The 27,210-nt window shown below is 45.7% G+C and overlaps 1 protein-coding gene across 1 annotated transcript; it reads right to left on the bottom strand.

Annotated features, from left to right (window-relative positions):
• Positions 1-779: 779 nt before the first annotated feature.
• Positions 780-27,210, bottom strand: LOC110070031 (uncharacterized). Its single transcript, XM_078386780.1, is given in 13 exon segments — positions 780-4,278; positions 5,674-5,757; positions 6,838-6,982; positions 7,762-7,844; positions 8,749-8,826; positions 10,355-10,481; positions 10,851-12,067; positions 14,660-15,727; positions 17,354-17,428; positions 18,648-18,774; positions 19,490-20,024; positions 20,332-20,521; positions 25,694-27,210. Coding segments are annotated over 13 exon segments (5,874 nt in total). The 5' UTR covers positions 26,877-27,210; the 3' UTR covers positions 780-3,316.

Below are 27,210 nucleotides of genomic sequence, written 5' to 3'. Positions count from 1 at the left end.
TTTCACGATGTAATTACCAGAAATGGCCCTGAGAGGGAGCCGGAGACCAGAGAGAGACTATGTATAGCATTTGCTATACCGGCAGACAGTGGAAAACAGGAGGGCCTGCCATGCTCTGGTCCATGGGGTCATGAAGAGTGGGACACGAGTTAACAACTAAAAAACAATTATGATGTTTGTCATAATCCGTATTTTCCAGCATCCCTAGGGGTGGACTTGGAACTGATCCCCCACGAATATGGGGGTCCTACAATACTAGTCAAAGACTGTGTCTTGTATATTCATATAATCTTAGACCACAGAGCTGGAAGGAACCCTTTGCACCAATCCAGCCCCTATCAAGGAGGCATAGTGGGGGATTCGAACTCCCAACCTCTGGCTCTACAGCAAGATGCCTAAACCACTGAGCTATCTAGCAGTTTTTTTAAAAAAGGAATGCCTCTTTTATCTCTCATTGCTCTGTTTAAAAAAGAAAGAAAAAAGGTCCCATGATATGGAAGTTCCCACTTTTTCCAAGAAATATGTTTATATATTTTCATTGGAAATATTCAAACAGAAATTAGACAACTGGTAGTCAGAGATGCTGTACCTCTGGATTTTCTATTTTGACAAGGTCCTGGATCCATAGAAACCGGGGGTGGTGGGGGTGGTGGAAGTATTTTGAAGGGTAGGGATCTCCGAAATTATCAATCCGATTTATTTGTATGCCACTTTGTCATGATCCTGCCGTGCTCAAAGTGGCTTACAGCAACAGCAGGAGAAAATACGAACACATAAAATAATTTTTTAAAAAATTCTTGTTAATTCAGTCACAGTTACACCCCCGAATTTGAACATACAAATGGGATAAACACCTCACAATTAATAAATAGGCAGCAGCCATAAATAGACAGTTGAGATAAAACAGCTCTCGAATAATTTACAAGCAAGTCTACCCAAAGAGAGAGAGATACCAAAACAAACATCTGGATAGCAGCAAAACCACACATTGTCCAAAACTAAAACATGGATCCCGCTGACAAAATGTCTTTATCCCTTCGGCGTGGAATTTAGAAAGGAAGTGGGGTATAAGGGTTGGATCATAACTCAAAAACTGAGGGTTCAAATCCCCCTTGAAGCTGACTGGGCGGCCTCGAACCACTCCCAAGGTCCCTGCTTGACCTACCCCGTAGGGACGTTGTGGAGATTAAAAGTGGGGCCGAAGAGGAGAAGTAGGGTCCAGCCCGTCAAGGAGGCTCCGTGGGGAATCAAACTCCCAACCTCTGGGTCAGCAGCCAGATACCTAAACCACTGATCTATCCAGCCTTAGCTATATTTACCCATCTTAAATCTTCCTTATTTTAATTAGCTCCAATGCTTAGATGACATTCTCTTTGGGAAAATGAGCCCCCCACCCCATCCCGGTCCTGTGGAAATTGCCCTCATCTCCCAGATTCCAAACTTCAAGGGGCCAGGGTTGCATCTGGAGAATTGGTGGGGTCACCCTCCCCACCGCTGCATAGGTCTCCGATTTTCCTTTTCTTCTCTGTTTCACCCAATCTGTTGTAATACTCATTTTGTGCCGCTCAAGGCTTTCCTTCTTGGCTAGCTACTATCCCACACAGTTGAGTCCTCCTTACCGACAGTCTGAGGGGAGCAGTTTGCCCAATTGGCGATTTTTTGGGGGGTGGCGTTGTATTTTCAAGCCACAAATTATCGAGTTATCTCCTAAATGCCATGTTACTTGTACAGAGGTGGTGCAGTTTTGACTCCATAAGGAGGAACCCTGGGAGATTCGAACCAGAAAGAGAAGGTGAGATGATGACAAGGGCTACGTGAACATTAAAGCTGGAACAAGTGAAATCTCTAGGGAAGTGGATATGGAGGAACGGAGATTTGCAGTAATTCTCTGAACTTACTTTTTTGTGACATCCCTACTGCATTACAAAAGCCAGGTCGTTGAAAACTGCTTCTCTAGGCTTCTTAGGAAACAAATCCTTATAAATCCTTTCCTCTCTACAGCTTTGCCTCCACCTTTCCCTCTGTTTTTAAAGCCCGTGATGGGCTTTTAAACTGTGAATCTCTGACCGCTGCACAACAAAGTCTGTTTTAAATAATACAAGCTTCCCAAGGAAAGGGGGAAAAAATCACGGAAGTCACAGATGTTTCCAAACTAGTTGTTTTGGTACTGTTATGTAAACTAGCTCCCAAACTGTGGTTTTGACACATGCAAAAGCATTTTTCATTTTTAAGGCAACCCCTCTGCATCCCATAAACACAACATTTTCAGATAGGATGAGGGAAGGGGCAAAGTGCAGACCTGATTGAATTCAGCCTCACATCATCTTCTCAGGGCAAAAACTAACCAAAGAAGAACACCGTGAAATGTCTAAGAATTCTGAAAAGTGATTGGAAATCACTTCTAGGTTTTTTTAAAGGGGTCTCCCGCACCTAAATCAACTCATGGGCTTTTTGTTTTGGGGGGGGAGATGGACAAATGAGAAAATTGTCATTGATGGCCATTGGAGGGTGCAAGGAACATGTCTGAATAAAGACATAAGAACTTTCTGGGGTACGGTGGGGACCAAGGGGAGATGGGGTGGCAGTGGCCCATTGGCTACACCTCGCCAACCCTGCCTTAGGTAATGGTTAGAATGAAGACAAAACACACAGGTCATTGTGTAGAAACAGCACCATCAATAGCATCTATCTATCTTCGATAAACAACAGCTTTAAAAAAAATGCCAACCTGCCACTTAACGGAGTGGTTAAAGAGAAATACAGATACAATGTACAGCACATCTTTAATTTAACAGCTTTTTTAAAAAAAATTAATTTTACAGCCATTTCCAATGGCTAGTTGATGGGTTCAGATAAATAAAAGATACTAGTAGTCACTCAAAACAGTGAACTAAAAGTCTCACCAGCAGGATCCTTCCCTTTAAGCTAAGAAAAAGGATTGAGTATCACATTCAACAATGGCCTAACACAATTTTTAATGTAATTTCTCAAGAAGAGTACTGTTTTAACGACAGGTGTCATGAGACAGTTCCAGCTGCTTTAGAAATACCTCCATGGAAAGTCCTTTTGGTACATTCATCATCCGCTTATCACTGCTTCTAATTTAAAGGCTCTCTTTCTAAAGAGGAAATCATGTGGCACAGACCCACTGGCACTCAACATGATAACATAAGCTAAGCAACAGTGGGCAATTGAGTTTATGGTGGACAGGCACAGTGACGGAGGGCACAACCCCTAAGGCCTCCATTCCAATCACATCCTGTTTGTGGAAAAGGCCTCGTAAGGATCTAAATCTGGCCGTGGAGGCAAATTGGGTTTACCGGGCAAACTGCATGAGGCTTCTAGGGGAAGTGACCTGTGACTCTGGAGTGAAAAAGTACATTGAGGGATCAGGGGGGCAGGGTTGCTGGAGGGGGCTCTCCACAGTCTGTGGAAAGGGGAAAGGGTCCCTCGGAACCCCCGAAGTAGCCCACCTCTGGCTCGTGGCTTTGTTCTGGTGGCAACTGAGGCTTGTGCTGTGACCAAAACACCTTCCACATTCCAGGCATTTCACAGCCTTTCCCCCGGTGTGGACTTTTTGATGGGAGATGAGGCTTCTATTCTGACTGAAGCCCTTTCCGCACTCCAGGCATTTATAGGGTTTCTCCCCGGTATGAAATCTCCGGTGGACAGTCAGGTTTCCTGGTCGACTGAAGCTCTTCCCGCACTCCAGGCATTTAAAGGGTTTCTCCTCCGTATGGACTCTTTGATGGTAGGTCAGATTCCTGCTCTGACTGAAGCTCTTTCCACACTCCAGGCAGGTGTACGGTTTCTCCCCTGTGTGGATTCTCTCATGGGAGACAAGGGAATCTTTCTTGACAAAGGTTTTTCCGCACTCCAAACATTTATATGGTTTCTCCCCCGTGTGGCGTCTCCGGTGAACCGCCAGGTTTTGATGTCTACGGAAACTCTTCCCGCACATCTGGCATTTATAAGGTTTCTCCCCTGTGTGGATTCTTTTGTGGGTTGAAAGGTGTGAATGTTGGCTGAAGTTTTTCCCACACTCCAGACAGTTGAATGGTCTCTCCCCAGTGTGTTTCCTTTGGTGGCGGGCAAGGCCTGCCTTCTGAACGAAACATTTCCCGCACTCCAGACATTTGAAAGATTTCTGCTCTCGATCGAAGGGAAGACTCGGGCTCCTGGGGACGCTTTCGTCGTACTCCAGGCACTCAAAGGGTTTCTCCATTATGTAGATATTCCAACAGTTCTCAGGGACCGACAGATTAAATGCATCCTCAGCTGAAAGGGAGACCAAAATGGAAGTGAATGCAAGGAAGAATTGGATTCTCAACCAAGAACTGAATCAAAAGAAGAACTGAGAAGAAAGCCAGAATACCAAAGCTAGCCATGACTGGAAATGCCTTCCAAGACTTCAGAGAGGTTGATCCTGTCATAAAGTACTCAACCAATTGGCTGGTTTTTCAAACACCCCTCTTCCATTTTGGTCTGCTTTCTTAAAGGGGGAAAAAAAGATTTAATTTTTTTTCAATGAACACCTATACAAATCCTCATGAGTGGATCCTAGATCAAATCAAGCTAGAAATATTTCCAGAAGCAGAAAGAACAAAACTGAGGCTGTCCCTCTTGGGGCACCTCAAGCGAGAACAAGACTCTCTGGAAAAGAGAATAATGCTAGGAAATGTGGGAGGCAGCAGGAACAGAGGAAGACCAAATGTGTGATGGATTAACACAATACACTTCCCTTGAGTTTACAAAACCTAATCAGGTCTGCTAAGGTAAAGGCCGATAAGGTCACTCATTCATAGGACTGCTGTATGTCAGAAGTGAATTGATGGCATATAACAAGAAGCATTTATTGTACTACATAAATGTCCATGTTCACATTCCAGTACTTCTAAGAAATGCTGTTCCCCCAAAATTAGGGATTCCGGGAAGAATTTAGACGCAATATTGTGAGAAGCTATTCTTACGCAACCTTGCTGAAAAAAGTGAATACAAAGCTAAACAAAGAAAAATAAATCACCACCATCATCAAAATAATAATGTGTTGTCAAGTCATTTCTGACCCTTTCTAGGGTTCTCCAGGTAGAGAGTACTCAGAAGTAATTTTCCCTCCTTCTTGGGACAACCTGGGGCTGTGAAGCTTGTTCAAGGCCACATAGGCTGGCTCTTCCTTCAAGAGGCCTAGTGGGGGAATCAAATTCCCAATCTCTGGCTTTGCTGTCAGATCCCTAAACCACTGAATTATCCAGCGAACATACAAAAGGAAAAGATATAATCCAAAGGGGAAGCCTCTATCATGTTTTAAACCTCACCTGTTGTGATTTTTTAAAGTGTATTTTGAGATCTGTGGGGTGTTTTCTGGCCCCAATGAGAATTTTAATGAACTGTGGGGTTCACTAAAGCCCTCATACCAAAAGATTCTATCAAACAGACCTAAATCCAGTTACTGCACTTCATCAGAGAGAAAACATGTAATCTATGGGATTTATACAAGTGTTGACTTTTCATTTCTTAATTGATTTATGGGGTCTACTCTGATTGGAAATGGTAACTAGATATAGGTCTTTTGAGCTACAGCCAAGTTTTAACTGATGTCTCACATACAGTGTCTGCTGGCCTCTTACAACAGTTTTAATTCTTCTTTATTTTGTTCAACCTCTACGGACCTACCTATCAAATTTTCCGAGGTCATTAGCTCTTCTTTCTTTTCTTCCAGCCAACAGCTGACATCAAATTTGGGCATCGGAGGTCCCCCTTAAAGGAAGAACAAAAAAACAGAACTGTTAGGCATGACCTTTCTGACTGTAAAAATTATTCCATGATCCCAAACTACAATTCCTGCATCTTTTTTTGCTTCTTATTCCAGCAGATAAGCAAGATGTTTTCAAAGATGAAATCACAAGATGGACAAAACGAATGATGAGTCTGGTGTTCTATCTCCAGTGCCAAATTCAAATTACAGTGGTGCCTCGCAAGACGGGTGCTCTGTTTAATGACAAATCTGCATTACGATGATGTTTTTGTGATCGCAAAAGTGATCACAAAACAACGTTATGAATGGGGGAATTTCGCTGTGCGATGATCGGTTCCCTGTTTCGGGAACCAATTTTTGCTTCCCAACGATCAAAACAGCTGATTGTCGGGTTTTCAAAATGGCCGCTGGGTGCTCAAAATGGCTCCCCGCTGTGTTTAGGAGTCCTTTTTCACTGCACAGGCACCCGAAAATGGCCGGCCCTGTGGAGGAATTTCGCTGGACGGTGATTTCTTAGCCGATTGGAATGCATTAACCAGGTTTTAATGCGTTTCAATGGCTTTTTTATTTTCGTTTTACGACGTTTTCGTTCTACAGCAATTTCGCTGGAACGAATTAACGTCGTAATGCGAGGCACCACTGTATTAATATTGACTTATCACGCCCTTAACAGTCTGGGGCTTTGTTACTTGTCAGAGCCCCTCTCCCGGAGACTGCCCGCCCCTGCCTCCTGCTTCTCCTATGCTTAGATGCTGCAGGGGGCCACCCCAAAGGAGACCCAGAAATTTATGATCAGGAATGGGACCTTCTCGGTGGTAGCCGCTACTCTGTGGAATGACCTGCTGCAAGGAAGGGAAGGCTCAGCTCAGACAGAACGGCCAGCTTCCACCATCCCACCAGGTCCAAGGAAAAGCTAGAGGGCTAAAGAGTCTCGGCAAAGGGACCCTTAATCCTTGCCAAGGCTGAATAAGGACATGACACAGGGAGGGAAGGCTTAGCCAGAATCACTCAGGTGCATCGTACTGGCTCGTAAGAGGCAAAAATGAAAGGAAAATAAAAAGCTCAAGAAAAGTGATCCTTACCCAGAGAGGCCACATTCTCATAATTCTCCAGCAGGACTTCCTTGTACAGAGCCTTCTGGTTCGGATCCAGCGACGACCACTCCTCCTTGGTAAAATGTATGGCCACCTCCTCAAAGGTCACTGGAAGCTGAAAGATCATGCATTTCTGATTTTTAAAAAAGAAGTAATTAGAATATCTTCTCTTTACAACCAGATTTCTTTTTCACCCTCTTTTACCACATAGGAAGAGGTACTCTTTGCCCCCCCTTCACGGCCAGGTTGGGTTCTCTCCTCTACGGAGAACAGAACAAACACACAGCCGAGTGGTCTCTCATCAGGGTCAGATAAACTGCCAGGTCACTAAATGGTGAGTTTCGCTGCTTAGCACAGTAAAGAGGGTTTCTGTGAAGGAGGCAGGCCTGGGAAAGAGGGTCGCTCCTCCCACTGGACATGAATTCATGGGTGATGTGAGCAGGAGGAATAACCCTATGCTAATGAGTTAAAGTGTCTGGCTACGGAGCCAGAGGTTGGGAGTTTGATTCCCCTAGTATTCATCACAGTAGCTTGTGTGGCCTTAGGCAAGCTGCACAGTCCCAGGGCGACCCCAGAAAAAGGGAAGGAGAAACCAGTTTTGAATATTGTATTTGCGAAGGCTTTCACGCCCGGGATCTAATGGTTGTTGTGGGTTTTCCGGGCTCTTTGGCCATGTTCTGAGGGTTGTTCTTCCTGACGTTTCGCCAGTCTCTGTGGCCGGCATCTTCAGAGGACAGTTAGGAAGAACAACCTTCAGAACACGGCCAAAGAGCCCGAAAAACGCACAACAACCAGTTCTGAATATTCTTTACCTAGAAAACCCTGAAAAGGATTGTCAGAAGTCAGAACTCACTTGATGGCGTGCTATTATTATTATTATTTAGCTACCAATGAAAGAGAATCCTGTTTTACCTGATCTGACAGCACAGTGGCCCTTTCCACGTCACCTGAAGGAGGATCAGATCTGGAATATATCATTGACTTTCTGTCACTGCCTTTAAAGATGACAAAAGAAGAGAGGGTGGGATATAGAGCATTCTTTCTGTATCAGATCCTTCTTTGAAAACATCACCCTGTTTGCATAATAAAAAAAATGTCATCTAGGTATGTCCTAACCAACTTCCAAATCCACTCTCCTCCAGATATGGTGGAGTTCCAGTTCACAGCACCCCCAGAAAGCTACCAACTGCATGATGAGAAATATAGTGCAATACAGATCTAGTGATTTTCACAGGATTTCTGCGTTGTGGAAAGAGAAACCTACGACTACAAAGATTTATGTAAGTCCAGCTGGTATAAATGTTTCCAGGAGACCTTAAGATAGTGATTCCCAACCCTGGGTCCCCAGATGTTCTTGGACTACAACTTCCAGAAATCCTGACCAGCATAGCTAGTGGTGAAGGCTTCTGGGAGTTTTAGTCCAAGAACATCTGGGGACCCAAGGTCAAGAACCACTGGTTAAGTGGATTTTAAAAAAGACTGGGATTCAGTGGAGCTGGGTTCAAATCTCTGGGAATTTTAGACCAAGAACATCTGGGGACCCAAGGCTAGGAATCACTGCTTTAAGACATTGTGCGAACAGGGACTGTGCTGACCATCAAGATACATCCTATTATGTTTCCCCGAAAATAAGACAGGGTCTTATATTAATTTTTGCTCCAAAAATGCATTAGGGCTAATTTTCAGGGGATGTTTTATTTATTTTTTTCATGTACAACAATCTACATTTATTCTTCTTCTGGTTGCTGCACAAGGGTGGATGGCGGGATGTCACTTAACTGGGGCTTATTTTGGGGCTAGGGCTTATATTACGAGCATCCTGAAAAATCCTACTAGGGCTTATTTTCAGGTTAGGTCTTATTTTAGGGGAAACAGGGTGCTACATATGAAAGCACTTACCTGTCTCTAGCACGGGGGTAAACGGCTCTACTCCTTCTTCCCACCAGGCAAAGCCAGGCTGAGAAATCAGAAGTCCTTCTTCGAGGGAAAAGAAAAAGGAACAGAGTGTAAAGATGGAAAACTAATATCCGTATGACTTAACTTGCATTACCAAAGAATAATGCTATTAAACTAATAAGCTGGGCATTTGGCCTCCAGACTCCATTTGATGAATTTTCAACTGAACCAACAAGCGCAGCAAAACTTTTGAAAGTTCTGAGAACTGATAAGTTGGTGCTCTCCCCCCCCCCCCAGTGCATTATATATTTCTATCAAATACTGGTGTCAAATACTGGTGTCCTTTTCTTGGGCTTATGGGGGAAGGAAATCCCTTCCTTATTTAGTAAAGATCTGGACAATGGCTCGAAAATTAAGGTTTTGCCCATTCCTTGAAAGCCAACAGGAGGAAGTTCAGCTGAACAAGTTCTTCATCCTGAAGGGAGAATGTTGCAGGTGCTCTGTTTCTAAATGGCCTCCTCTTTGACTCTTACCAGAAATCAATAAATAACTGTAACCTTCTTTTGTACTTTACAAATTAGAGGTTTTTCCCCTCAAATGGGATACAATAGGACTGCAGTTTCCAAGCCCCTGCAGGACACTGAAAATTATGGAAATAGCAAACACTATGCAGTAGGTTTCCCATATCTGCTGAGGATTGGCTCCATGCCCCTGCGGATACTGAAAACTGTGGATAATAGGGAACTCTCTCTCTTTCCTATGTATTCTTCACTAGCAAGTATTCATAGCACAGTTTCTGGATCCATCTCATGGCCTGTTATGGTGATACATATGAAAATAGTTTTTTTCTGGATATTTTAATATTTTTAATATTTTCAGACCATGGGTAAGTGAAACTGTGGATACTGATTCTGCAGATACTGGGGTCCTGCTGTACACAGCATGGTCTCTCACTTCCTCTATTGGCTAGTTCTGGTAAATTGCTGTGGTTTTTTATTTAATATTTTCAGGCAGGAGATAAGTGAATCCGTAGATGCTGATCCACAGATATGGGGGTGGTCCTACTGAAACCCATTGCAAGTACAAAGGGCTTTAAGCTACAAAATACAAAACTGCTGAGCTATCTAGCAGTTCTAAGATTATTATTATCATTATAAATTAGCTGTAATAAACCTTGGGAACTTATATGGTTCTTCAGGTACACATATATCTCAACAGGATTTTGACCAGTAATCCTCTATGTATAGAAAACATTCTAAATTAAATAAAGCAGAGATTAAGTATGGTGTAGTGGCCAAAATGTTGAATCCAAGAGGCTTGGGTTCAAATTTCTACGTGGCTATGGCCCTTGCTGGGTGTCCTTGGGCCTGTCATACACATTCTCAGCTGCCTCCCCCCACACTCATGTTCCCTGGAGGAAAAAGGGGAGGGAGTTATCTATGTATGAAGACGGATAAATAAAAAAACTGGCAATTTCAGAGTATTCTAGAATCAAGAAATGATGAGAAAAGAATAAGATTGAAGGCATTTAAGAGCTGTGAGGTAACCAGGCCAGTAAAGAGAGAATAATTTCTGACAGCTATCAGTCAAAGGAAGAGAACTCTTTTACCCAGAGCTGCTACCATCTCGTAATTCTCTAGCATGACTTCCTGATACAGGGCCCTTTGGCCCCGATCCAGCAGAGCCCACTCGTCCTCCGTGAAAGGGACCTCCACCTCCTCAAAAGTCATAGGGACCTGAAAAAAAGGGGGAAAGTGTTGAACCGATGGTGGTCAATTCATTTTCTATGAATGAACCGAAGCAGCTCTTATTTGGGAGGGCTTTCCCGTCTGCTCTAGTAGGCAAGGCAGTGGGGCACCCCATGGGGACTCCAGGGAGGTATTCATCAGAGACAACCTCTGTCATGATAATGGTTTATGTGGTTTAGATCTTGTGCTGAAGATGGGATATGTAGTGATGAACAATGTAAAGTGGATTCCATTTTGGTTCCCTGGCCATTTGGTTCTCCTGTAAGGCACCCACCTTTCCTTCCCCCACCCCCACCCCGGGAGGGGGTACCCATCTCTTTCCACAGGGCCCCCGCTATTCTCCTGCAAGGCCCTCACCTCTTTCAGTGGGGTCTCCTGGAAGGCAGGCATCTCCTCTGGCAGGCTGCCCGGGTCCCCCTGCAGAAGAGCATCGCTTGGCAAATCCCGCAGGGTCTTCCTCCGCTCCGCCAGGGTGCCGGCCTCTTCCAGGGGGAGACGACGTGCAACCCCCACCTTCTCCAGGGCGACCATCTCCTTCATCCGCGGGACCTCCACCGGGGCACCCCTCTTCTCTGGGAGGCCCTCCAAAGCGGGGCCCTTCTTTCCATGGGTGCCCAGCTCTTCCACCGAGACATCTCGAGGGGCATCCACGTCCGGCGTGCGGGGACCCCGGGCAGCCACCTTCTCCTCCGGGGTCCCCGTCTTCTCGGTCAGGGCCCCCCTCTGGTCCTGCGGCGGGGCGTCCCACAGGAAACCCCAAGGGGCAGCCGTCAAGCTGCCCACCACCTCTGCCAAGGCCAACGGTTCCTCCTTAGGGGCTCTGCCAGGGAGGGCCTGGCCTGGCCCAGCAGCCTCCTCAGGCAGGGCACCCCCAAAGGGCTGCTGCCAGGGGAGGCCCGCCTCCTCCGTGCCAGGCCGGGTAACCTTTTGGGCGACCCCCTGGCCCGGCCATGGGGCCTCCTCCTCCCCCAAAGGGGCCTGGCCCTCTCCCTCCGGGGGCGAGTCCCGGGCGGCCCTTTCCTCCTCGGGCGCCCCGGGGCCCACCGGGGCCAAGCCCGGGAGGCAGCAGTGGCCGCAGGGCAGCCGGACGGGCCTCAACAGGGAGCCTCCTCCTCCTTGGAGAAAGGGGCGGCCGGCCTCCTGCGAGGCCCGAGGCGGCGGCCGGGTCCTCCTCCGCCCGCCGCCGGGCTTCTTGGGCTTGCGGGCCTTCTTGGGCTTCTCCCGGAGGGCCCCGATGCGGCGGATGAGGGCCAGGCCGAGGTCGGAGGCGCCCAGGAGCCGCTCCTGGCCGCCCTCCGAGAGGCGCCCGCCGGCCTCCGGGAGCAGGCCTTCCCACCGGCGCTGGGCTTCGCGCAGCTCCCGCAGGCACTCGTCGGCCGTCATCCGGCCCAGGCGCACCTGCCGCCGCCACCGGCCCCGCTCCCGCACCGAGGCCGAGAGGTGGGCCGCCTGCAGCCCTTCCACCTCGGCCCGCAGGCGCTCCAGACGCTCCGGGGGATAGAGCCGGCCCAGGCCGCCCCCACCGCCGCCGCCTCCGGCCTCGGGTCTGGCCGCCGGGGCCATGGCTTTCTTCCCTGCAAGAGGGAGAGATGGAGAAGAGGCTCCCTTCCCCGGCTGGCTTTCTGCCTCCCGCCCCGAGGAGGAGGAGGGACCGAGGGAGGCGCCTTCCGACGATCATCCGGACACGTGTCAGGCGCCTAATCGGAGATTGGGAAAAGAGGCGTTGTGTTCTTTTTCTCGCCTTGCGGGGCTAGGCTTGGGTGGATCGAGGGGCAAAAGAAGGGAGACGGCAGCCTTTTAAATATATGTATATATGGTCTTTTAAATGATGTAAGCCTTGGGTTCTTGTGAAGGAGAAAGGCGGAATAAAAATATTTCAGATAAATAATTGGTGGGGCTTTTCTTTTTTTTGCAAGCCTGTTCCCCCCCCCCTTCCCCGCATCTCCAAGGCGCAACCCAGGGCAAGCTTGGTCATGCCCTGAATGGGTTGATCAAGATGTGCTCTGGTCAATTAGCCCAATTAAGATTCTGGCTATTAGATTTTTATTTTTCAAATTCTCCCACTCAGTAAGAGAATGAGAAGACAACAGCCAGCAACATGGGTTAGAGAAGAAATGCAAGGGTGGAAGATCCTTGATTTATCACATGGAAAACAAAATTGCAGCAGCTTAACACGAAGTGTTTCCTTTCTGTTGTTTTCCCCCCTTGGATCCGAAAGGCCATCCGTGAGTGAAGAAATGTGATTTTCCCCAAATGTCCATATTCCTGTGTACCCCCAGGACACCCTTCAAGATTATACTAGAACAGAAGAGGGGCAGTTTAGGGGGTGGAAAAGCCACGGGGGTGGTGAAAACTTTGCTCTCAGGGCCTGGTAAAGCTCAGAAAAATTAGTAACAGGACATGCCAAGATGTGTAATTCCAGCTTTAATTTGGTAAGGGACCCCCAAGAACCCTTCCAGAAGCAGGAAAGGGGCATTGTTCCTTAAATGGGGGGGGGGGGCGGAGAGAAGCAGATGTTCTCATAGTTTGCTATAATCCACATTTTTCAGCATCCAAACGGGGAGGTGCTTGGAAATACAGTAGTGGATTCCCCTTGAATATACGGGGGTCCTACTGTACTTTGTCAGGGGTGCTTTGCACTAATTGGGCAGTATAAAAATGGAAAAAACACCAACAATAATTTATTATTTATTTTTTAATGTGGGTAAATTTTCCCAGCAAAAGCAAATCTAAGATTTATGAACTCCCCAGGTTTCCCCCCGGGGAAATTATTAGGATATTATCCATTATCTTGCCCTGCCTTGTTCGCTGTAGATGCCTCGCCTTCCTTGCCCAGATGTTGGCAACTGATCCACCCTCGGTTGAGTTGTTCCTGACAGATCGGCTCCTCCCGCTGAATGAAGGCCCTGGTGATCTCATCATCTTTTTACACCTCATCCTGCCAACTCATCTTATTTTTCCTTTTCCTCACTTGATAACGAGCATCAGCATCATCTTAGAACTGCAGAGGTGGAAGGGACCCTATGGATCATCAAGTCCAGCCCTGTTCAGGAGGCAAAGTGGGGAATCGAACTACCAACTTCCGACTCCACAGCAAGATGCCTAAACCACTGAGCTATTCAGCCCTTCAACTTTCCATTCCCTTTTTTCTTTGGTTCATTGTGTTTTTAGTTGGGGCCCTCGGTTGTTGAATGAAGCTGAAGGTTTAACTTACTTCAGAGTGGCAGGATGCAAGTTAACCCACTGGACTAGCCCTATGGCAAGCATCTCGTGTTTAAAAACAGACTAGATTGTGAATTCTTTCTCTGGGATGATAGAAGGAAACAAACCAGAGAGGAACAACCGGCCGCCTTGTGACAGGACGAACATCTGCCTGAGGACAACACAGTAAGCCACCTGATTTGCGGGTGGGTGGTAAGGAAGTACAGTATGTATGATTGAATAGTAATACAACAACATTCACTGTTTTATCATAGAGTAATAGAAAAGTGAATCATAGAAAAGTTTACTGCTGTTGTTATATTTTTTTAAAAAAATTCATTTTATACCACACTAAAAGAGTTCACAGAGACAATGCCCAGGACATTGTGAGCATCATCAATGTTCTGACCATCTCAGAATGTTGGAAGAATACAGTAAATTAATAAATCAAGTGGTGGACAAAATACAGATATCCCTGACTATTCCACAATAATTCTGTGGCCCCTCTGGATGAAATACAGTGGTGCCCCGCATAGCGACATTAATCCATTCCAGGACTAACGTCGCTAATCGGATTTGTCGCTATGCGGGGGGGGAACCCATAGGAACGCATTACACTCCATTTAATGCGTTCCTATGGGGCAAAAACTCACCGCTATGCGAAGATTCCCCCATCCGGCCGCCATTTTCGCCGCCCGGTAAGCGAGGGCAGGGCGCGAAAATGGAGTGGGCAGCCATTTTTTCTTCCGGTGGCAATTTTGGAACCGCCGATCAGCTGTTTTTAGAACATCGCAATGCGAAGATCGGTAAGCGAAATGCTTACCGATCATCACAATGTGATGTTTTGCCATTCAAAACATCGCAATGTGATCGCAAAAAATGCATCGCTATGCGGATTCTTCGTTAAACAGTGCGCTCGTTAAGCGAGGCACCACTGTATATGGACCACCACTGGTCTACAAATCACACTTTGGAAATGTGGCTTCTTTGATGGGAAGTCAGTTGTGCGCTTTGCCTGAAACACTTCCCACACTCCAAGCACTTAAACGGCTTTTCCCCTGTGTGGATCCTAAAATGTGATATGAGGTCATTACTTCTGTAGAAGCTCTTCATGCATGCGAGGCATTTAAAGGGTTTCTCCCCTGTGTGAAGTTTCCGGTGTACAGAACGCTGCTGGTACGAGCGGAAGATTTTCCCACAGTCCAGGCACGTATAGGGTTTCTCACCTGTATGAATTCTGTAATGGGCAATAAGGGCCTGCCTCTGCCTGAAGCTCATGTCACAGTCCAAGCACTTAAACGGTTTCTCTCCCGTGTGAGTGCCTTCATGTACTGTGAGGCTCGACCTCTGGCTGAAGCTTTTGCCGCACTCCACGCATTTAAAGGGTTTCTCTCCTGTGTGGGTCCGGCTGTGTTTAGTAAGGTGTCCTTTCCTGCTGAAGCTCTTGCTGCATTCCAGGCATTGATATGGTTTCTCCCCTGTGTGAATTCTTTGATGGTAGATGAGGTGATCATGTCTGTGGAAACTCTTCTCACAGTCCAGGCATTTATAAGGTTTCTGGCCTGTGTGAATTCTTTGGTGCAAGGTCAGGTTTGCCCTCAAGCTGAAGTTTTTCCCACACTGGAGGCATGCAAAGGGTTTCTCTCCTGTGTGAGTTCCCTGATGGGCAGTAAGACCTGACTTCTGACTGAAACTCTTTTCGCACTCTAAGCATTTATACGGTTTCTCTCCTGTGTGAATTCTCTGATGGGCAGTCAAGTGTTCTTGCCTATTAAAGATCTTTCCGCACTCCCAGCATTTATAGGGCTTCTCTCTTGGTATAATTTTTTGATAGGTGGTGTGGTGATTATCATCACTGAAGCGCTTTCTGCACTTGAGACATTTATACGGTTTCTCTCCTGTATATATTTGCTGGTGGTAAGCAAGTGTGATGTTCTCATCAAAACAGGTCCCACCCTCTGAACATTGAAAGCATTTCTCCATGGTGTCGGTTTTCCAGTGGTTATGATGGGATGTTTTAACCTCACTTTCAACTAACAAAAGAAAGAAAACTGAAGTGAGTGGAAAGGAAAAACAGGTTGTTTGAATAAGGAGGAAAGCAAATAAGCAGTGCCCAGAAAAGAGGAACATAAAAGGCAACTCTAACCAAAGTTGCCTTTCAATACAGTGGTGCCTCACTTAGCAATCACTCCGTTGAGCAACAAAATTGCTTAGCGATGGACTTTTTGCCATCGCAAAAGCGATCGCTTAGCGATGGTCCCTATGGAAAAAATTCGTTTTGCGATGATCGCGGGGAAGCGATCATGGCAAAACGACCCTTTTTTAACAGCTGATCGGCGGTTTCAAAATGGCCACCGGAAAAACAAAATGGCCACCCGCTGTTTTGCCTCGCTTAAGAGGCAGCGAAAATGGCGGCACTATGGAGGATTTTCGCTGAAAGGTAAGTTTTTAAGCCCACAGGAACACATTAAACGCGTTTTAATGTGTTTCTATGGACTTTTTAAAATCACTTAGCGATGAAATTGCTTAGAGACGTTTTTCCGGAATGGATTAACGTCGCTAAGCGAGGCACCACTGTACTTGGTAAGGAGGCTGACTGTGACAGAAATCAGACTGAAAGGATATCTAGTATGGTGCAGTGGATATAGTGATGGGCTAGGCCTCTGGAGACCAGAGTTCGAATCCCCACTTGGCCATGGAAACTCACTGGGGGAGTGGAACTGGTAAAACCACTCCTTAAATATCACCTTCAAAGCCCTATCAGGGTCACTAAAGTTGAAACTGAGGCTGTCCTACTTTGGGCACACCATGAAAATCCTGTGGCAGGACCCTCCGGAAAAGACAATAATGCTAGGAAAAGGTGGAAGGCAGCAAGAAAAGCGAAAGACCAAATGTGAGATAGACTGACTCATTAAAAGAACTTGATAGCATACTAAAAATGTATTAAAGAGGGAACCCTTTAGTGATTAGTTGCGAGGCTCATGTATAATCAGGGCCAGAAGCCAAAATCATGCTGCTTATATACTGCTCTATAGCATTTAAAGCATTATCTGAGTGGTTGGCAATTTAATTATGCAGGCTACATATTGCCCCCCCACCATGAGCTGGGTACCCAATTTGCGGACCTTGGGAGGATTCTGAGCGAACCTTCAGCTGGCTATCTGGGATTGAATCCGAACTGTGAGCAGAGTTTTGGCTGCAGTACTGCAGTTTAACCACTGTGCCATGAGGCTCCTCCAAACCAGAAAGGGTTGATTTTGTTTTCTGATCCTAACTCCCTAAAACTGGAAATACAGTGAGGGGAAGAACTTGATTCTTCACCTGGGCAGTTGTCTTTTCCACCTCTCCTTCTTGACCCACCCATAACTCTTATCAAGCTAGTTTCGTCTCAGCCACTAATGCAGCATCTGGGCAAATGTTCAACTTCCTTTAGCTTACATTTTGTCTCTAGCGTGCCAGACCCTGAAACTCCATAAGGACGTTCCTGTGCCATCAAAGGATTTCTGGAAGGAGAAACCCAGGACATTATGGAATGAGATTAGGGAAAACGCCACAGAGATCTTCAGGAAACTTTAAAACATTTAATAAAACTGAACTGTGGAAACATGTACTCTTTCAGTGACGTAGATATATTCTCACCACAAAATCCAAGTACCCACCTGCCTTTTGCTCCAAGACAAACAGTTCTTCCTCTTCTTCCAGGCAGATGAGTTGAGGCTGAGGAATCAGAGTTCCTACATCACAGGAGATTAGGAAGAAAAATATTTATTTATTTATTTATTTATTTATTTATTTATTTATTTATTTATTTATTTATTTATTTATTTATTTATTTATTTATTTATTTATTTAATTAATATGCCGCACACACCGCCCAGAGGTCTCTGGGCAGTTTACAACAATTAAAATTCAATACAGTAAAAGATAAAATAATTAAAATACAATTAAAATACAATTAAAATTGCCATCGGACCCACAGCTAATATTATTTCAATTAAAAGCCTTCTGGAACAGGAAGGTTTTGACCTGGCGCCGAAATGTCATCAGCGTCGGTGCCAGACGAATCTCAGTCGGGAGGGCATTCCATAGTCTGGGGGCAGCTGCCGAAAAGGCCCTTTGTCTACAAGCCGTCCCCCTTACCTCCTTAAGGAATGGCTCTTTCAAAAGGAACCCCTGGCTAGATCTTAACTGCCGGGTAGGTTCATATGGAAGGAGGCGGTCCTTCAGGTATGGATTAAAACATTCTATGGATAGAGCTTATAGTTTACATACTTTTGCACTACGTATAAAACACAAGCCATTACTTATAATTTTGAATTCTTAAGTGTCAGGTTTTAGTAATTATTTCTGTTTTGCTTTAATAATTATTTATTCATATCAAACCTATCTAAACCAATGTAGCAATTGAAAGGCAGCAACGAAGGAACTTGAAAGGATAATCAAGTATAAGGATGTGTCACTAGAGACCAATGCCAAGATCATCCATACGCTTGTATTTCCAGTTGACATGTATGGGTGTGAAAACTGGACAGTTAAAAAAGCGAGGAAAACCCTGGACTGCCAGAAAGATGAACAAGTACCAGGTAGGTCCTAGATCAAATCAAGCCTGAACTTTCTCTGGGGACAAATATGTTGAAATTGAGGCTGTCCCACATCATGAAAATCCTGTGGCAGGATCCTCTGGAAAAGACAATACTGCTGGGAAAGGTGGAAAGTTGCAGGAAAAGAGAAAGACTTATTGTAAGATGGATTGACTCCGTAAAGGAAACCACTCGCTTGAGTTTGCAAAAGCTGAGCAGAGCTCTTGAAGACAGGACATTTTGGAGATTGCTCATTCATAGTCACCATAAGTTGGAGATGACTTAAAGGCACATAGCAACAACAAATATAATGATTGGGGGAACTTGTGTACTTCCAGAGTAATGTATATCTATCAATCAAACAGATCTTTACCCAATAAGGAAATATTCCGATAATTCTCCAGCATGACTTCCTTGTACAACATCCTCTTGCTTTGATCCAGGAGAGCCCATTCTTCCATGGTGAAATATACAGCTACCTCCTCAAAGGACACTGCGACCTGAATGAAAAGTGATAGTTGCATTTACTATAGGTTAGTAGAGGAGTAACATTATTACTTAGGTAGGTCCTACTTGCACTAATAGGCAGGATCATGCAGACACCGGAGAAGTGCAATTGTCAGAATACCCCCAGGCGTGCAACACTGAGGTCAAGCTGCCTCCATCTCTTTCAACTTTTCAATGGACAGCGAAAACTGTGTTATTCCACAGGGCATTTGACCTCTAAGACTAGTTCTTAAAAGTGACCTTTAAAGAATAGCTGAGATCTGGTTTAAATTTTTTAAAAACCTTCTAAATTATTTCATTATAAATAAATACGGGAAGAAACAAAAAAGGGGCAAGGAACAAATAATAAATTCCCACAAAAGGAGAAATTATTGTTTTGGGGCAGATCCTGAGAATTGGTAGTCCAAAAAAAAAAAAAAAAAAAGCAAATGCTCGTTACCTACAAAGGACTCCGCTTTCCTAGTGTGGGGGTCCCTACTATATCATTCTAGAGGATTTGCTTTTAGGGGTGGGAAAAAAAGAGAAAGGAAGGCTTAGAACTTAAAAGTGTGGGCATCAGATGGTTCAGGGCTCTTCTCGAAAACAAGCATCTCCAGTCAGAGGGGCCACGAAGATTCCTTCCCAAGGGGAAAAACCCAACAGACCAGCCCTGCAGGGCTGCCCCCTTCCCCTCCCCTGATCACACACCAGAAGGCGGTGGAAACCCACCTGCTTCAGACCATCCCAATTCTCTTGGGGAAAACCCGTCGGCTTCTCTAATGGGATCTCTCCCAGAAATTCCCTCAGATCCCTCGGCAGATCGCGCTCCTCCTCCTCCTCCTCCTCCTCCAGGGGATCCCGTTCCTTCCTCCTGGCACCCCAACGGCCATTTCCCCACGCCTCCGATGCCTCCTGCCCCAGGGCACCCCGCTCCTCCTGTGGGGCAGCCTCCCTCCAAGCCTCCTCCTCGGCCGCCTGCTTCGGGGGTAGAGGTCCCGGGGCCGCATCCAGGCCCTCCCGCTTCTGCTTGGGACGGGGGTCTCCTTCCAGGGGTGGCTGGCCCGGGAGGGTCCCCACCGCCTCCTGCGAGGCGGGATCATCCCAGAAGATACCCCGCAGGGGCTCCTTCGGGGTCTCCGGCAAGGCGGCCCGCTGCTCCGCGGGCACCCCGTGCGGGGCCTGGCGCAGCGCCGCCCTCGCCCTCAGGGCGTCGCGGAGGCCCAAGGCCTCGGCCGACATGGCGCCCTTCTTCCTCCACAGCACCCTTCAGCTCAGGGCCTGAGGAAAAGGGCCGGGCCCGAGCCCGGACCCAGGCCGCGGGCGAAGGGGCGGGCAGGCGAGCCTCTGACTCCAGGGGGCTTCTCCGTCCTCGTCCTCGGGCCTGGCTCCGTTCCCACAGGCCCTTAGGCCTCGGTCTCGCGTAGCCGCCCGGCTTTTTCCCTCAGGGCCGCCGAAGCTACCCTCTCTTCCCGGAGCCTCTCCGCCTCGGAAGAGGGTCGCCTCAGGCGGCGGCGCTGGCGGGCCTCCCCCGCCCTCGCCTCAGAGGCCTTTCGCCCCCCACAGCCCGCCACCTCGTCTCGGTGCCGCCCCTTGGTGGGGAGGACGGCGGCATAGAAATCGCGGGGCCTTCGATGCCTGGCTTGGGGCAGATCCCACAGAACAGTGGGGTGGATCCATGAGGATCCAGGCCCCAGATCCGGATCTTTTTTTTCGCCACTGCCAAGCCACGCACCCAAGGGTCCGCGATTTCTGTTCTCTCGCCTATTGGGACAAAGTGGGACCTGTGATTAAGACCGGGGATGGGGTGGATCCCGGGTAAAAATCGTATTGATCCACGACGATCCACGCCTCAGATCGGTGTATTTTCTTGCTGTGGCAAAGCTTGGCTACAATGGGACCATGATTTCTGTCTTGCAGTCTGTGGGCTTGCTTTTACAGTGCTTTGAGGGGGATCTGTTGTAATCCTCGTGGGGACGCACGAAGATCCAGGTTTTTATGTCGCAAGCAAGCCATGCACCGGAGGATCTATTATTTCTCTGGTTTACTCTGTGGCCACAGACTGGAACTGCCACTTGACAGAGAGGAGGGAACTCTACAGATCCTATGTGAAAATCATGTGGATCCATGACACATGGTTTGGTTTTTTTGTTTTGTTTTTGCCACTGCAAAGCCATAGAGGAAATGATTTTCCAATGAGGTCTATGTTTTCAATGTGGTTCAGGGCAGGTGCCACATATAAATCATGTGGGGAGCCTCCAGGATCCACACCTCAGAGCCCTATCTGGATGCTACTGCAAAGCCATGTGCCAAACAACCCATGATTTCTCTGCTGTAGTTGGTTGTCACATGTTATACCTATGATCTGACAGTAGTTTCAGGCAAATATAGAAAACATGAAGTTCTGTGCCGTGGATTGGTGCATTTGCACCAAAACAAATCTGTTCGCTGATGGATCTATGTCAGAGTATTGTCAGTGGGCAGAGATGGGATATATGATTGGAATGGAAACCAACAGGAAGAACTTGAGATCTTAGTTCAAGAGGGTAGATACAACTTAATGGAGATTACAGACACTTGGTGAGATGATTCCCTGGAATATAGCAATTGAAGGATATAAATTGTTTAAAAAAATAACAGTGATGAAATAGAAGTGTATGTCAAAATTACATACTGTACTGTATTCCTGTTTAGAAAGCTAGGAGGATGAGTTTCGTTGCCCCATTGAGAGCATCTGGATTAATATAACGGTGTTACTTGGCCTGCGGTGTAGATGTTTGTATTTTTAGTGGGGGACTTTTAGTGCATGGGGAGTGTTGGGGGATTTTATGTGTATGCATATGTGTGGTCTCTGGATGTCTGTGAATTCCTTTGTATGGGTATACATACAATGAAAGTATATACTGTGTATATACTTACAATGACAATAAATAAATAAATAAATAAATAAATAAGTAAATAAATGAATAAATAAATATCAATAAATAAAAGGAATATGGTAGTTGGAGTCTACTACCAACTGCCTAATCAAGATGAAAAACAAATTGCAAGAATTTCTTTCTTTTCTTTTTAGCTTGTATTTACTATCTGTAGTATGGTCGATTGTCTCTTCATTCTTTAGAATTGCAAGAATTTCTAACAGACATGGTGTAGTAGCAAAGAGATTTCAGTGGACCTGATATCCGTTGGGAGGCAAATTCTGCCAAACATGCCATTCCAAGAAATTCCTGGTTTGTATGGCTGATAACTTTCACCTTTAAAAAGCGGGGGGGGGGGGGGGGGGGAAGGGAGTAGCTATCCTTGATTTCATTTTAAAGAATAGGGATGACTTGGTGGATGAAATGTCAGTAAGGGGAACTCAGGGAGAAAGTGACCATATAAATAAAGTGTAGCCCATATATGCACACTGGATTTTAGTGAAGCCAATTTTTATAAATTCAGAATAATTATAAGAAAAGTACCGTGGCAGGAGATCCTAACAAGCAAATGAGTCAAAGATGAGTGGAAATTTCTTAAAAAGGAAATGCTAAAGGCACAACTACAAACAATTCCATTAAGAGGAAAAGGTGGAAGACAGTAAAAACAATCAACGTGGCTTCACAGAAAAGCTCAGAGAGGACCTGAAAATCAAAAAAGGACACATATTGGAAGTGGAAAGAAGGCTAGGCCACAGGGAAAGAATACAGAGAAATAGCAACGAATTGCAGGGATGGCGTTAGGTAGGCAAAAGCAGAAAATGAGCTGAGGTTAGCAAGAAATGCCAAAAGCAACAAAAAGGGTTGTTGAGGGTTTTTCTGGTTCTTTGGCCGTGTTCTGAAGGTTGTTCTTCCTGACGTTTCGCCAGTCTCTGGCCGGCATCCTCAGAGGACTGGAGTAGAAACTCTGTCCATGCTCCGACAACAAAAAGGGCTTTCTTCAGGGACATGCATGGCAAAAGCCACAGGAAACAAAACAGTGGATCAGATACTCAGTGGGGATGAGAAAGTGACAAAGGAAAAGCAGAAGTGCTCAATTCCTATTTCAGCTCGGTCTTTTCACAAAAGATAGTCTACAACCCTCCAGGGAAATGTTAAGTACAAAGTGGATGGGAACGATAGTAGCTTGAGATTTACAGATACGTTATTAATTTAAACCGAGTTCATATCTCCAGGACTGGATGAACTGCACCCAAGAGTATTGAAGAAACTAGCTGAAGCACTTGAGAGGACACTCTGAACCACTGTCTGTTATTTTCTTGAAATCATGGAGGTCTTGAACTCCCTTTACTTTCTCTGCCCCCGTGGTTCTTCTGGGGAGTCCTGGCTGCTCCCAAAGGGCACAGCGCCCTTCCAGGCCACCCCAGTCCACCCCAAGCAGTGGGATGTTCTTATGCAGACCAGAGTGGTACAGTCCTCACTTTGGTCCACCTGGAGAAGAGAAAAATGTCCCGCCCAATGTCACAGTTTTATCTGGTCATGGTTGGCAGTAAGACTAACTTGTTGCGCCCTTCTTACTCAGGGGAAAAAAAATGTAGCACTTTTTTTTAGGTCTTACCATAAAAATCTGTTAAGAAACTATTTTAAGAAAATAACTTTCCTCATATAGGGAGCATTTCTATCAATTCTTTCCAGCATGAGCACTTGACATTGAAATGGTCTCTATTTGGTGTCGATTTTGTGATGTTTACTCAGCCTGTCACCTGAAGAAAACTTTTTCCACATGCATTTAAATGGCTTCTCTCTGCCATTAGTCATTTAATGAGAATAAAGGTAATGGCTTCGATTAAAGTCTTTCCACACTCCAGGCATTTATAAGGCTTCTTTCAGATAGATTCTGAAATGCATATTATGCTTACTCTGAGCGAAGCTTTTTCCAAACTCCTGGCATTTAAAAAGTTTGTCCCCTGTATGAACTCTTTTAAAGCATTTTCCACACTTAGATCATTTGTTTATCCACAACGCAAGTACAACAATGTGCCTCAAGACTAGATTTCTTTCTGTGCCTTGCACCCTTGCCCACTGAATCTCAAATGGCCCCTTCTCATAGATCATACTCCACATCCAAGTTAAAAACGTTTGCTCTTCTTGTTCCAGCAAGCTTTTTTCCCTCTGGACAGAGAAGATAGCCTCTGATGTTGTTTTACATATTCTGCCCCTTGCTTGCTGTATTGTTTCTGATATTCTTAATGCATCTGTCTTTAGATTGTAAGCTGCCTTTTCTACAACAAGTTCTTCAAAAGGGCAGAATAAGAATTTATATAAAAATAATAGCTATCTACTGATACTGTACTTGAATAATCTTAATATAGCAACAATGAAAATACTCAAGCAGGGAAATGATTCAGAAAGATCAGACGGCTGTCTGTATTTTCATGAATGACAACATGCCAGTGGAAACCATTTTTAAAGCTTTCTTTTGATAACAGCAGATAGCATATTTTGCACCCCTTTATTATAATAACATCAGAAGACAGCATTATGAAACTGAACAGCTCACAACTGTCAGTCCCATGACACTGCAGTAGAAAGACTTACAAAACTGGGGTTGTCTGTTTGGCCCAATCTGTTCCTAGAGATGACCAAAGGCTATTCACAGACACAGTAAAAGTGGAAGGTTTATTTAAACAAGAGCAGCTCCTGAAAATTACTTGTATGCAATGAAGACTCAAGATGCAAAAATACAATACTATTAGAGAAAAAGAGTGAATGTCAGATAAAATGCAACAATTAAATGAAAAAAAGATTGCAGTGTCAGAAGTTATTTCTGACTTTTACTTTAGGCATCCTTCAGTCCAGAGAGGCTATGGCAACGTGCTCTGTATGGAGGACTTGGAACAGCATCTAGTGTGGCCGAGAAGGCCAATTCGAGAGTGACAGTCCCTTCCACACTGAAGACAAATCCAGTCTGTCCCCTGCCCAGCTCCCTGATTTTGCTGCTTTTAGGACTGCCTCTCTTCCTTGGCTTGCCAGGTCTCTTCAAATTGGGAGAGGCCATGATGCACCGCTTGCCTCCAGACTGAATGCTCAGAGGTCAGGGTTTCCCATCTGTTGAGGTCCATTCCTAAGGCCTTCAGATCCCACTTGCAGATATCCTTGTATTGCAGCTGTGGTCTCCCTCTGTGGCGATTTCCCTGCACTAATTCTCCATAAAGGATATCTTTTCTGACACGCAGGAAAAATTAGCTGGAATTTGATCTTTCTAAAATACTAGATTCCTCCTATGCTTCCATCAGCTCTCTAGCTAAAGCTGGCAGTGATGCTAGCAGCCTGGGAACACAGCGGAAGGGTGCCACCCTCATTTCTGTGCAATGTGGTTCTTTCAGGAAATCCTGGCGGCTCATGGAGGGCACTGTGCCCTTCAACATGACACACGTCCATCTGGGCAGGAGTGGCGCAGTCTTCCCTGTGGTTCTACCTGGCAGGGCTAGAAAGACTTCCTCCAATTTATTTTGTTGGGGTTGATGGTCAAAGTAACCTTGCTAACCCATTGTTACTGAGGAAACAAATAGTGAGAAACACAATAGATTTTTTAAGGCATTAGCACTGAAATCTTCCAAAAAACTATTTTATGAAAAATTTTGTTGTTTAGTCGTTAAGTCATGTCCGACTCTTCGTGACCCTATGGACCAGAGCACACCAGGCCCTCCTGTCTTCCACTGCCTCCCGGAGTTGGGTCAAATTCATGTTGGTCGCTTCGATGACACTGTCCAACCATCTCGTCCTCTGTCGTCCCCTTCTCCTCTTCCCTTCACACTTTCCTAACATCAAGGTCTTTTCCAGGGAGTCTTCTCATGAGATGGCCAAAGTATTGGAGCCTCCGCTTCAGGATCTGTCCTTCCAGTGAGCACTCAGGGTTGAAAGGTATTTATGAAAGGTATTTATTGAGAAGTATTTATGAAAATACCTTTCACCATATTAGGGTCCTTTCTATTTATTATTCTGAGAATGAGTCCATGACATTGAAATGGTCTCTACTTGGTGTGGATCCTGTGATGTCTACTAAGTCTGCCACCTGAAGAGAAGCTCTTTCCACACTCCATGCACTTAAAAGCCTTCTCCCCTTCATGAGTCCTTTTATGGTAACAAAGGTGTGAACGTTGGCTGAAGCTTTTTCCACATTCAAGACACTCAAATGGCTTCTCGCCTGTGTGGGTCCTGTGATGTTTAGCGAGGCTCGCACGTTGACTAAAACTCTTTCCACATTCCTGACATTTAAATGGCTTCTCCCCTGAGTGAATTCTCTCATGGGTAGTAAGAATTTCTCTCAGGCGGAAGCTTTTCCCACATTCGAGGCACTCAAATGGCTTCTCTCCTGTGTGGGTCCTGTGATGTCGAGCAAAGCTTCCAGATTGACTGAAACTCTTTCCACACTCCAGGCATGTAAAAGGTTTCTCCCCTGAGTGAATTCTTTCATGGTTTATAAGATGTGCTCTCAGTCCAAAAGTTCTCCCACACTCCATGCATTCAAATGGTTTCTCGCCGGTGTGGGTCCTATGATGAGTAGCAAGGTTTGTAGATTGACAGAAGCTTTTTCCACACTCCAGGCATTCAAATGGCTTCTCCCCTGAGTGAATTCTTTCATGGGTAATAAGATTTCCTCTCAGTCCAAAGGTTTTCCCACATTCCAGGCATTCAAATGGTTTCTCACCTGTGTGGGTACTAAGATGTTCAGCAAGATCTGCAGACCGACCAAAACTCTTTCCACACTCCAGGCACGTCAATGATTTCTCCCTTTTGTGATCTTTCGCATGGCGATAAAGTGCCGATTTCTTGGCAAAAGATTCCCCACTCTTGGGGCACTCATGGCTTCCCTCTCTCTTGGATGTTTTCTGATGGACTTGGACTTCCTCTGGATGAACAATGGATCCATCTGTCTTCTCATCTACTTGTTTTCCTCCCAATTCCTTTATTCCATTTTGATTCTCAACACTTTCTTCTGCATCCGAACATTCACCCTTTTCCTCCTGTGCTTGATGCCCTTCCCTTTCGTTTCTTACCTCTGACATTTTTTCTGCTAAAAAGAAGAAAAACAAAAGGGAGCCAAAATAACAGTTTTTCAAATCAAGGACCAAACCTAGTGAACTGCCAGGGATGGGGAAGAATAAAATCCAGCTCTGGGGGGGCACTACCTTCACAAACATCAGTAAGGAACCTGATTCTGTCACCAATTAAGATGCTGAGGGAAACCTACCAAGAGATTTCTCATGCTCCTCTCAGCTGGACAGGGACGGGACAAGCCATTCTACCTGATTTCATGAGATAACATTTGTGTCCTTCTGTGAGGAAATGGTGGCCAAATTATTGGCTGATGCCAACATTGGCTGATCCATTTTACAATCTAGTGGGAGTCATCTTAACTTGGGGCCTCGCCTGCAACACTTCCACCTCTAAAATATTTTATTTTAAATATTTACATTTTTGTTAGATATGTATAAACACATTTTTGCAAAATTTCTGTTTGCAACACGCGCGGAC

This window comes from Pogona vitticeps, chromosome 2 (assembly GCF_051106095.1).
Source record: "Pogona vitticeps strain Pit_001003342236 chromosome 2, PviZW2.1, whole genome shotgun sequence".
Classification (NCBI taxonomy): domain Eukaryota; kingdom Metazoa; phylum Chordata; class Lepidosauria; order Squamata; family Agamidae; genus Pogona; species Pogona vitticeps.
This window is presented reverse-complemented; position numbering and strand designations above follow the sequence as displayed.